Source organism: Gobio gobio (assembly GCF_949357685.1).
Source record: "Gobio gobio genome assembly, chromosome: 14".
Lineage (NCBI taxonomy): Eukaryota > Metazoa > Chordata > Actinopteri > Cypriniformes > Gobionidae > Gobio > Gobio gobio.
Genome location: NC_137107.1, coordinates 18,174,931 through 18,188,038, shown reverse-complemented (window position 1 = coordinate 18,188,038; position 13,108 = coordinate 18,174,931). Strand labels below are relative to the sequence as shown.

The window sequence follows — 13,108 nt, the reverse complement described above, 5'->3', positions numbered from 1 at the left end:
TTGAAAGCTGATGGCTGAGAAAGGCTTCAGATGGGCCTCCATTGGCATTCAGTACATTTACACTCCCAAGACCCATAAAAGGCTCTTAAAACGTCGTTACAAAGTCCACAGTGACTCTACAATAATTTTATGATGCGACGACAATAGTCTTTGTGCGCAAAAAAAAAAAATCAAAATAACACCAACAACTTTATCCAACTTGTTCTTGTCTTTCGTATGTGCCTCCACGACGCATGCGCAAGAATATTACGCAGATCCGGCGTTCGGACTCATGACCCACAATCGATTTGTTTACAAGCAGAGGAAGACGCGCGTGTCTAAGCTGTTGAATTCTACATTGATCGTGCTTTAGGTCTCCGCGTAGTGCTCAAAATCGGAGCAAGTGTGCATTTCATGGATTCCCGAACCCCGGCAGGGACTTTAGACCCTGGTTCCTGCGGTCGAAACACACAGAGTAACAGCCCAAAGTTCCTAGTTCCTGCGGTGGAAACGCGGCTATGGTGACATAAGCTAGGCACTGCAAACGAGGCGGTTCAGGCAGGAGTTGAACTCCCTATGGCGATGACTTTGTGAATTAAAACCATCTGCAGTGTTACAGAGCACAAACAGCTATACATTATAGGTCCCCTTTAAATGTAATATTCAAACCAAATGCTTGGTGAATTTATGTTAACATGATGTGACTGAACAAAGTGGGTGTTCATTACCTGTTTGGCGAGTTTGCTGTCTGCTGAGGAGAGCGCGTGGCGGAGTTTCTCTCCGTCTGTGTTGCGGCAGCATGCCCTTTCTCCCGACTGCAGCTTGATGCCCAACATCTGAAGCTCCATCCGCAGCTGCTTCAGGTTCTACACACAAAACACGAACACACTCTTAACACAGTGCCATATATGGGATACTCCATTTCTCCCTTCAAATGTATAGCAAAGGAAAGTCATCAGTAGAGGATTGGACTGTGCGCCTCATCAAGGACATCAAGCGCCTCCTGGAGGGGCTTTGTCTACAACAGGAACACTTATTAGCTGGTAACATTTCCAATGTATTATGAATGAACATGAAATAAAATCAACTACATTATATTTATAAATTAACATCAGCCAAGATTAATAAATGCTGTAAAAATTCTCATTGTTGTTAGTTCATGATACCCAATGCATTAAAGTTAACAAACTGAATCTTTTTAGAATACTGTGCATGATTAAACAATTGTGAACATTTCCTATAAAGTTAACATGGTTAGGGGCCAATGAAATCTGTCACTATAATTGTATTTAATTTATTTTTTTATATAATTATATTTATATTTAATACTTTTTTTTTTTTTTTTTTTTACTTTTTACAAATGAAAAGTGTGTGTATAAAAAACATTGTGCTTATATCATGACTAATAATAATAATGATTTATTATTGCTAATAATAAATAATATTTTACAGAAAACTTATTTTTAAAAAACATCAGGGTTACCCGTTAACATGCAGGTACAACATGTTCTGGTTAAAAAAATCACTAGAAATGTCTAAGGATTTATTATAAAATATTATATTATAACAAAAATCTGTAATATCGATTTTAAAATTTTTGTCAGGAGGTATGCAAAATCAAGAACGAGTCTATGTCTTTATTATGAAATATGAGCCTCTTATGCATCCGCTGTGGAAATAAAAAAAACAACTTTGGTACATTGGAGAAAAACATATGGATTGTCATATATGCACATGATCCTTATTTATCCTTCTAAGAATAAATGTATATTTCATTAAAATCGCCGCTTTTACACTTTCATAAAATTGCTGCCTTCAAGCCAAATCGCGATTGTGGTTTGCTTTCGATTAATCTATATTTAACAGAAAAGAAATGTATTACATTTACATTTAGCAGATGCTTTTATCCAAAGCGACTTACAACTTGGGGGTACAATAAGCGATTGGTCATGAAGAGTCGAGTGAGCGCAACAAGTGCCTGAAATACTTCGTCCATGTACATTTCTCAGTGTAGCACAGGCTAGAGTAGGGAGGGGAAAGGGAAGAAAGAGTTTTTTTTTTTTTAAAGAGGTTAAGTGCTCATGGAAGAGAAGAGTTTTTAGTTGACTTTAGAATGTTGTCAACGAATCAGCGTTTCGGATGGCGGTGGGAAGATCGTTCCACCAGCTGGGAACGTTGAATGAAAACAATGTATTAAAACTCATTAATTTGATAAGTACTTTACAGTAGTAGGCTGATATATTTCAGTCATGTTTTAGTGAAGAAATTTGAGTTTCTGTGCTGGATTTGACAATAGTATCAAATGAAATGGTGATATGCTGGTGAAGACAAGATTTGGAGATGAAGTTCGCGTGGACTGTCCTCAGACAGCGACACGGTATTCGCAGAAACCCCACAAGCATGCTTGAATATGTGCAGAAGGCAAAACTGTGCCACTCATTAGCTGCTTTTCCACCGTTGGGCCGAACGGTTCTTAAAGTAAGGAACGTTGCAGTTATGTTTCCACTTGGCACGGCACGATTACAAACCGTTCTCAGCCCGGAATTAGCCAACCGTGCCGGTAGTGACGTTGCCACTCAGGATCTGTCACTTATCTGTAGCCTGGCTACCAGTTTCTCTGTAGCTGGCTAAGCGCGCTATTTGAGCGAAGTAAAAAAAGATTAAAGGGTTAGTTCACCCAAAAATGAAAATTCTGTCATTAATTACTTACCCTCATGTCGTTCGACACCCGTAAGACCTCCGTTCATCTTCGGAACAGTGAGTCGAATCAGCAGTTTGGATCGCCAAATTTCAGCAGTTTGACACGCGATCCGAATCATGATTCGACTCACTGATTCATAACGCTTCGAAGCTTCATGATGCCGTGTTTTGAAATTGTCATCACTATATAAGTCGTTATTTAGGTTTTTTTTGCGCACAAAAACTATTCTCGCCGATTCATAAAGTTATTGTAGAACCACTGTAGTGAGATGGACTTTGTAACGACGTCTTTAGTACCTTTTAAGGGTCTTGAGAGTGAACCGTGCATTGTGCCAATGGAGGCCTTTCAGAGCCATCAGATTTCAACTAAAATATCTTAATTTCTGTTCCGAAGATGAAGTCTTACGGGTGTCGAACGACATGAGGGTAAGCAATTAATGACAGAATTTTCATTTTTGGGTGAACTCATTTTTGGGAAGAAGAGTGTGTTAGAAATCAGGAATGGTGAGAGAACATTTACTTGGTCATCTTCAACATGCATCTTCAAACAAAACTTCCGTCTTCAGCCAAAGTTTAAAACCGGTCTGTCTAGCACTCTTCCCATAATATTTACGGATTAGGTCAGTTGTGGTCAACACATTCGACCACATGATCATCTCACACAAAAGCAATCAGGTCTAATGTGTTTTCGGCCATCTCTTGAAGTGGTCGAAAATGGACTCCAAACGTTTTAGACCCCGTTTACACCCGTATTTTAGCGTCGTCCACTTATCATCCAATCGACCAAGTCATATCTTAATAGCAGGTGTAGTACCAACAAGTTAATTTCATGATTTTATTAGCTGCTGTTGATTGCGCCTCAAAGAATTTGGCAAATTCTGAGAGGCACATTAGCAAACTTTTGCAAGGACTGTAGCGGTGCACAACCAAGCAGCTTTCTGTTGGTCAACACATCGAATTCCTATTAAAAAGACTTAAAACAATTGAAAAACGGAATTTAAATCTTTTTGACATGCAAACACAAACTACTATTGAACCAATCACATTCAAAAAGAAACCAAAGCACTGACCCTCTGACCCTCCTCCAGTTTCCGCTCAGCTGTAGTTGTCATGGTGCTGGTGATGCCCGTCAGTGGGAGGTTCTCCTGGAAGCGTTTCAGTTCTATAGAAGAGTGTGGATTTAGTTGTTGTAGAAGTGCAGTCAGGTAAATAGATTTATTGAACTTAAAATTTAGTCTTTAACAGGGTTTCTGCAGGTTTCATTAAATCTAATTTAATGCTTTTTAATGCCATATATATGTCGCTAAATGTCGATAGATGACGTCATATGGCAGTTCGAATATTTGCATTTACATTCTGCCAAATGTCAGCCCTTTAGATTTGTTTGCTTCTCTGCTGCTACCCTTTATGCTCCCATTATACACTCACCTAAAGGATTATTAGGAACACCTGTTCAATTTCTCATTAATGCAATTATCTAATCAACCAATCACATGGCAGTTGCTTCAATGCATTTAGGGGTGTGGTCCTGGTCAAGACAATCTCCTGGACTCCAAACTGAATGTCAGAATGGGAAAGAAAGATGATTTAAGCAATTTTGAGCGTGGCATGGTTGTTGGTGCCAGACGGGCCGGTCTGAGTATTTCACAATCTGCTCAGTTACTGGGATTTTCACGCACAAACATTTCTAGGGTTTACAAAGAATGGTGTGAAAAGGGAAAAACATCCAGAATGTGGCAGTCCTGTGGGCGCAAATGCCTTGCTGATGCTAGAGGTCAGAGGAGAATGGGCCGACTGATTCAAGCTGATATTCAAGCAACTTTGCTGCATACCTCGGTTGTAACGCGTGGTTATTTCAGTCAAAGCATTTGTGAAGCCACAACACGCACAAACTTGAGGCGGATGGCAGGGTTCTTGCAGGTTTCAGAAAGTCAAATTTAAAGACCTTTTTAAGACATTTTAAGACCATAAAGATTGAAATTTATGACCTATACGACGCATTACCAAAATTATTTAAATCAAAGAAATAATAAAAAAACCAATGACCTTAGTAACCCTCCACAGCCAACAACGTGCCAAATGCCCAAAACCTTAGGCCCAAAATGAAAATAGGCTAAAACAAACTTGCCCTCAAATAGAATAGATTACAAAACAGCATTTTAATAGCCTAATAGAGATTGAACAGGGGATGCACTAGGGAGATAGGATAAACTAGGGATGCACGATTTGGGGAAGATATCTAAGTGCGATTATTCTGGTGAAAATGCAATGTTTTTTTTTTTTTTTTTAACAAATGAAAAGTGTATGCATATAACATTTTATATATGAATGTTTATATATTAACGAGACTAATAATAATGATTATATTCAATAAATACAAATATATAACAAAATTTGAAATATTACTATTACAATAACATTTTAATTATTAAAAAATTTAAAATAGAGTATTTAAGAATAAATATAACAATATAATAATAATACTAATAAAATAACATTTATATTTTACAGAAAACTTATTTTACAAAAAAAACCTGCTGGGTTACCTGTTAATATGCAGACAGCCTATGACTAAAAATCATTAGAAAGGTCTAAAGATTTATTGTAAAAAATAAAATAAAAAAATAAATAAAATAAAAATAAAATAAAAAGTCTATGTATTTAATATGAAATATGAGCCTCTTATGCATCCACTGTGGGGGGAAAACTGTACATTGGAGAAAAACATATGGGTTGTCATATAAATTTATTTAGAAAGAAGTTATTTTTCATATTTGTTACCCAAACTTTCATTCATAATGGAAGCCAGAGGGCGCCCTCGAGCAGAAACTCCACATTTCCCTCAGAGAAGTAATCCTTAGCCCTAAGGTGAAGCAGAGAATGTCTAATATGGCGAGAAGTTTCACTCTCACTGAACTTCCGGCTTCTGAACTGGTTGCAGTTCCTCTCTGATTCCATATGAGGGCGCTCACAGGACGAGTGCAGAATGAATGGAGGTCTATGGCGCTATACCAATAAAAATCCACTTTTCTCAGGATATAATTTTTTATCTAGTAATTTGAATGTTGTATTCGAAAGGAAATGCAAATAAATTACACATTGCTGGGTGTTAGATTTTTTAGAGTCACTTATTTGCTTTAAAAAGTCTTTTAAAGTGTCAATGACGTCATACGCATGTACGACCAGAGATACTGCTTAACGGCAATCCTTCAGTCGCTCTGGTGCTTTCGCGCTCTGCACTTTCTTTTCTCTCGAGGCATCGACAACACAGCTGACACAGGTAAATACACGTGCTAGAAGAGTTTTTGTTTTGTTTGTTTCTAATCCCGCTTCAGATGACACGATGCCATCAAGCGGGATCTCTGGTCGTAATCAGTCCTTCACTGACCAATCAGCGTTCATTAGCAGAATGCTAGCGTGTTATGGACAACAACAACTCAACCTGTAAGAAATCAAAAGGACATAAGTACTCGTTCATTCAACTTTCGACCTAAAACCCATGTTGAACTTGCAAAATCTACAATCATTTCTGAGATTTCTCAACGGCAATCGGGTGAAAGAGACAAATTTAGCCGTCAAGCCCCATTGACTTCCATTCATTTTGCACTCATGGCGATCGCCCCCAGTGGAACTCTGGTGGTACTACAACCAAAATTCTGTACAACAGGGCTTAATAGGGAGTGGGCAGGCTCTCCGTAGACGGGCTCTGGGTGAAGCTAGCGATGTAGGATAAACTGAAGATAGAAACGCTTTGACTGATGAAACGAAGACAATAAACACGACTGCATGAAGCTATGGTGTATTTGAGTTCTTCAAGCCTTCACTATTGTCATAATAATAAGGTATGCAGTGCTGATTGAGTGCAGACTTTATCACTGTTTAGAATAATATAAAACAATGCATGTCTGCCTCATTCTGTCCAAAAAAATACAACGTTATTTAATTTAGACGTATTTTGCGGGCAGGTAATTGCATTTATCACGGGATTTGTAGTTTTATCACCGAGTACGTGTACCAACACCCCCAGAAAGAACTACAACACAACTGAGAACGAACGCACTGAGGGCGGCGCAGCAAAGACTATAGAGCGCCGCTTTGAGCTCCGCTTTCGCGATTCGATACTTTTTTGCTACAGTGTAGGGATGGGCGATATGGACTTTTTTTTAGTCCAAAAATGTATCCCGATATTTTCTAGTATTTATTGCGATAACGATATCAATGACGATAAATGTAGTATCATTCCCCATGTTTTTGGATACAAGTGAGAGCTGTATGCATTCTTGAGAGACTCAGAAAAACAAACAATGATCTACAGTAAAACGTACATGTCATCAAATAGGCTCCTATAATACATAATAAAATGAATAAATAAAAAAATTAAATATATATATATTATATATATATATAATTAATTATTATTTTTTATGTAAAATTCCACACCAGCCTTTTCAGAAATGGAAAAGTTGCAGATATAATTGTCTTCTGCAAAAGTGCAGGTAATGTTTAAATAGTGCAACTGTGCTAAAAAACATCACACAATACAAACAATAATAATTCAAATCAATGACAAGTTTTACATGTAAACTGATTCTGTATTTATTCATACACTCATGGTGCAAACAGTGGTAAAAATAGCAGAAACAGCAAAAGTAATTATCCCAAAAATGTGTTCAGATTACAAAAAAGTTGAAAATAATGATTTAATGATAGAACTTCAGTAATTTGAGTTGATAAGATAATACCACGAATTCTTCAACTAATAAAAATAAACTGCACTTAGGAATAATGAGCTTCTGGGTTCATGAATATTAATCACGTTGTCAGCGCTCATTCTAACTGATTTGCTGAAATCAAAACAGGCACCTTAATAGATTCCCGATGCCAATGAGATTCCCGTTTGTGCATTTTGTTTCTTCCTGTTCATGAAAGGCTGAATAATTCCAAATAAACGCCATTATTTTACAGGAAAATACAACAAAGGATATTGTTTACATGTAGCACGACAATTCTGTGTGGTATAAGACTCTCTCGCTCTCTCTTTGAGTGTGTGTGAAACACTGAGCGCTCTCAGTCGCGCGCCTCACACTAGTGTTTAATGTGCGTCAAATACACTGCGCATTCATTGAGATGAACTGAAATGCTTTACCGATCGATTGAGACAGAGCAAATCTCTTAAGCGCGCAGTCCAAGTGCTCAGCGAGTGAAAATACATCTGTATGTACAGGTTCAGATTACCCTCAGGTGCCCCTCGTTTAGCTATGAACTCTTCCGCAGCTTTCGCTGTACTCGCTCTGCACGTGAGATGCGGATTCAGTGCCGTCCCATCACGCGCTGCGCGTAGGACACCGAGTGCTGCGGAGGCACCACAAGAAAATTCTCTCTCCAACCCCCGTTCAGCTTTACAAAGTGACGAACGCAGCCACCGCGGCCATCATAAAGTAATAACGCTTTAAGCATCAAGAGACGGCCAGCGGTGGCACGGTGCGGATGGGTCGCGCTATCAACTAGGCTTTATCGTTATTATCGCGGGAAGACAAATTCTTATCGTGGGGAGAATTTTTACCGGTATATCGCAAACGATAAGATATCGCCCATCCCTACTACAGTGTAACGTTAATAACTTTCTGCAGCCAGCATTTCTGGAAATGAACGAGGATAACACTTTTTTTAAGACCTAACTAAATTAAATTTAAGACCTCGGGTGAAAATCTGGCCGTTTTTAAGACGTTTTAAGGCCTTAAATTTAAAAAAATTAATTTTAGACATTTTAAGACTTTTTAAGACCCCGCGGGAACCCTGGGATGGGCTACAACAGCAGAAGACCCCACCGGGTACCACTCATCTCCACTACAAGTAGGAAAAAGAGGCTACAATTTGCACGAGCTCACCAAAATTGGACAGTTGAAGACTGGAAAAATGTTGAACTGGTCTGATGAGTCTCGATTTCTGTTGAGACATTCAGATGGTAGAGTCAGAATTTGGCATAAACAGAATGAGAACATGGATCCATCATCCATCCAACTTCGCGACCGTTAAAATGTTCTGTATAGTATGAATGATTGTAATCCGGACGTACTACATCCGCCATGTTGTCATGATCATGTGACCTACCAGCGTCAGTTGCGTCCCTTCACCTCCATTCATAAATCATCTTCCATGGCCTCATGGGATAGTAAAGCGTCCATCGTATGCGCACTTCAGAATCTTGCCGGAAGTAGTAGGTCAATCCGACTGTTTTTCGAATACTATGAATTCAGACATACTACTCTGTTGGCGTACTGTTTTTTGCACACTATATGGTAGAGAACTATTCGATTTCGGACGCAGCTCTAGTTTTTGTTTGTTCTCTGGCAGAGCGCACAGCCTCAACTGAATGCGCTGCTCCTCTCAGCCACTCACTGAACAGCAGACGCAGAGAGAGGTGCGCCTGCGCAGTGGCAGGAAAGCAAGATCTTGCGCTCGTGCGGCAGTAGCGGGGGTTTCGGAAGCTAGATCAGGTAATTAAGTATATTCATCACATTGCGCTTTCTTATGAAGGCTATTTTCAATATAAACTGGCTATCTAAAAAAAAATGTAATGCCTGTAAGAATAAAATGTAATGCTTTTTAATGCCATTGAAGGCCTTAATTTTCGCAAAATCTATTTAATGACTTTTAATGCCCCACAGATACCCCGTTTAAACTTTTTCAATGTCACATGCAAAACTTACCCAGAGTTTTGAGGCGCAGTTCTGTTTGTTTCAGGTCCAGCTCAGCTTTGCACTGCTCCAGCTCGGTTTTACACTGCAGGAGCTCCATGCTCTCATGTTCCGTGTCTCGCTTGTGTGTCGAAGCCAAGCGCCGTGAGCGCCGGGGACCGTTGATGTCATCCAGAGGTGGGAAAATAGCACCTGGGGCAATATCACCCTCTTCCTTTTCCTTAAGAGCAGCAGAAAGCTCTCGGATCTCATCATCTCGCTCCTTCAAGAAATGATCAAATCAGTACTATCAAAATCACATCTTTTAATGTGTCAATACAGTAATAACATCACCGTTGATAAAATATTTTACGATACTATCGTCTATTGACACAACCCTAATCCTTAAAATACTTATTTCATAAATTGTGTCATTAATATTAATAATTATTCCGATAAAATGTGCAAACAGGGTTTTGGTTGAATTGTCAGACTCCCCTTCACATCACTGACCTCTAGCTCTTGGCTGTAGTATTTCCTCAGGCTGCTCTTCAGATTGTTAATTTTGTTCTCACATCTCTTCTCCATCAGATCCCTCTCGCTCTCCAGTGTCTCGCTGCACAAGGGAGGAACTTAAAACATCTAATTGTAACAACAACTTTATATTGCGTTACTGTACATATGCACTAGCGATATAGATTCGTTCCCTTATCCATAGAAGCACTAGGTACCTGAAGTCATCCTGCATGCGGTTGATGACCTCCATCATCTCAGTGCAGACCTCCTCTCGAACCATGGCCTCGAGTTCCTCTTTCTCCTGCCGTTGACGCAGCACCTCACGCTTCAGAACATCGATGGCTTTTAGGAGCGCCTGCCCAACATAACGAAATCCAGCTGAGTTATGAAACATTTCTAGGGTTTAAGAAAGTTGTGCTTTCTGGTCATTTCAAGACTTGTTATGTCAACAGTCATGCAAGTCAACAGTCAGAGATAGTTCGCCCAGAAATTAAAATACTCTCATCATTTACTCATACTCACCCTCATGCACCAGCTTTCATGTTTACCGTGTGTGAAATTAATCTGTACCTCTTCACTGGAGTTGGATTAAACCACTCTATTCATATGGATTCGTTTTATAATGCCTTTAAAACCTTTGAGTATTTTACATTTTTGATATCTGGACTTTCAATGGAGGGACAGAAACCTCCGTTTTAAATAAAAATATCTTAATTTGTGTTTCCAAGTCATACCGGTTTGGAATTAGCCTGGATACCAGCCGAATTTAGCCCCGCCCACAACATTTGAGGTCGGGAAGTTCGGTCTGGACTTGATCCGTTGTGGAGCAACTATGCATGAACCAGAGCTGTTCGGACCAATCAAATTGTCAGGGTGGGCTTTAGATGATGATGGACAGATGATAAACAGTAACGTAATCATGCAAATCATCAAAGAGCGCTTGGCGTGAGTTTGTTTCCTAAACGGAGAACTTGTTTGGATATGCATTCACCTTCACTATTTCTCTCAAAAATGATGATCGTGTTGGTAAGTACTCCATGTATCCTTAAATTCTTTTACAACACCAGCAAAGATCATTTACACTCATCATCATCTACTTCTTCCAGCGTGCGTTCTGTTGACAACTATGCGTCACTCAACATACGTCACTTACACCGTTTCTCTGATTGGTTGTAGGTCTATCCAATGGAGTGCAGAGGCATTTTCTTTCCTGGTTCGGTTGAAACACACCCCAATGGAGCAGTATCAGACTCATGTTCTGACTAGAATCTGAGTATGACGACGTCAGGCTAATTTGGAATAGGGCTGTCAGGATTCCTCGGGAAAAAAAAAATCCTTGACTGCAATTTACCGTGTCGAGTAACCGGAAAATACTGGAAGTGGCACATTCCATGGATAAGAATACCTGAACCGCATTATTAGACCGTTTTCTAAGGCCGCACAATATATTAAAGTCCCTGTAAAGGCAATTCTGAGATTTGTTTCTAAACACATTATAAATGTTAGAAATGTATTGCTGAAACACATTACAAAGACTGTGAACTATGAAGTACTGAATTCAGAAGTTAGACCGTTAAACAGTTTTTCACCGTTGCTGTGTTCAGGATTTTCTGGGCGGGGCTAAAACGGTGGCTCGATGACGCACTGGAGCCACTGAGCCTGGCTCCTCCCCTAACACGATCATAACTAGAGCACATTCGCATCAGTTCGATCGCGAGTTACTGATAGTACTGTTAGTTACTATAGTCAACAACTTACATAACAGCTTACAAAACAAAAACGATGAAGAGGTGGATTAATTTTGTGAACAGCAACCTTGATGGAGAGCTGAGGATCATCACCGACACCTACCTCTGCAGTGACTTTACACCGGATCGATTTACAAACTTTCACCGGAGACAACTGGGATTCACTGATAATCCGCTGCAGAACCGACTATACCCCGCCCAGGCCTTCATCCTCCCGTCCCGCCGACATCTGGTGCGTCGTGATCATAGACGCTCGTGATCAGTGAGTGTTGTCTTGTGTGCTACTGCCGCTTTCCCGCGAGTGGGCGTGGTTTCGGCGCCGACAGCGGACACACCCCCAGCGTTTGAGAGCAGAGAATGCTGCTCATTTTTTCAGGTTTTTGATAAGCTATTTTATGTACTTCCCGGATTTTTTTATGATTCAAATTTGGCTGGGTGGTTAATAACAAATTTATCTGTGGTGTGAGGAACTCAGAACACATGTTTAGTTTTGACTTTACAGGGACTTTAAAAACATTTAAAAAACCATACTATAATATAGTGCTATTGTGAATTCACAATGGCTGCGATTCAATTAAATAAAAATATACCCAACGGGTTAAATATTTATTGACATGCTTGTCGTTCTCAGTTCTGCTCCATATAAACAGTCAGCATTTACCTGTGTGGAGCGTCTTAAACTCTATCTCTGCATTATATGCTGAGAGTTTGGGTTGCTTTATCTGGGAACGCAACGTACACGATTTCATCATTTGTAAGGTCAAATATTTATAAAACTACACCTACACAGGAGGATACATCAATGCGTTTCTAAATATGCGAACTGTTCATAGAGATTTCAAAATGAAAGTTTAAACCCTTGCTCTGAGTTTGCATGTTTTGATGTCCACATATTCTTACTGAAGAAATTACAATGGCTGTAGTAATTCTATTGTAAAGAAGTTGCCAAATATTAAAGATTAAGTAAACATTTGAAATAATTGTTTGGCCAATATTGAACATGGATTTGATCTGCAGTAAAGTGGGACAAAAACAATCACCAGGCCGTTGGCACCCCCTGCAGGCATTTGTTATAATACATAATGTACATAAGATGATTGTTTATAATATATATTATGCATTTTAACTGTGTTGTTCTATAAAACCATATGATTACTTGCTTTTGATACTTTATTTGAACCTAATATTATTGTCTAATTTTTTATTATAATATGTATTAAGACAGTTTAATGGCTATTGTTTGCTTAGGTTTTATTGCCACAAAAACATCCAATTAATCGTCAGAATAATTGAACGATTACCAAAATAATCGTTAGTGACAGCCCTAGTTTGGAAAGTCATGAGGGTGAGTAAATGACGGATATCATTTCTGGGTGAGCTATTCTATAAGTTATCACAAATGATTATTCTCTTTAGGGCTGTAATCTCCCAGTCGATACGTTCTGACTCGACCAAAATTCTGATTGGTCGATTTTTTGCCGCGTTCAT

The 13,108-nt window shown here is 39.2% G+C and overlaps 1 protein-coding gene across 1 annotated transcript in view; it reads right to left on the bottom strand.

Moving 5' to 3' along the window:
• The window catches only part of kif20a (kinesin family member 20A), a 30,092-nt gene that overhangs the window by 3,746 nt on the left and 13,238 nt on the right, over positions 1-13,108 (bottom strand). The window contains exons 14-18 of the mRNA XM_079835368.1: positions 10,088-10,227; positions 9,870-9,972; positions 9,390-9,639; positions 3,750-3,841; positions 708-845 (exon numbers count right to left, since the gene is read on the bottom strand). Of these exons, the coding sequence (XP_079691494.1) occupies positions 708-845; positions 3,750-3,841; positions 9,390-9,639; positions 9,870-9,972; positions 10,088-10,227 (723 nt within the window). The remainder of the gene's footprint in view (positions 1-707; positions 846-3,749; positions 3,842-9,389; positions 9,640-9,869; positions 9,973-10,087; positions 10,228-13,108) is intronic.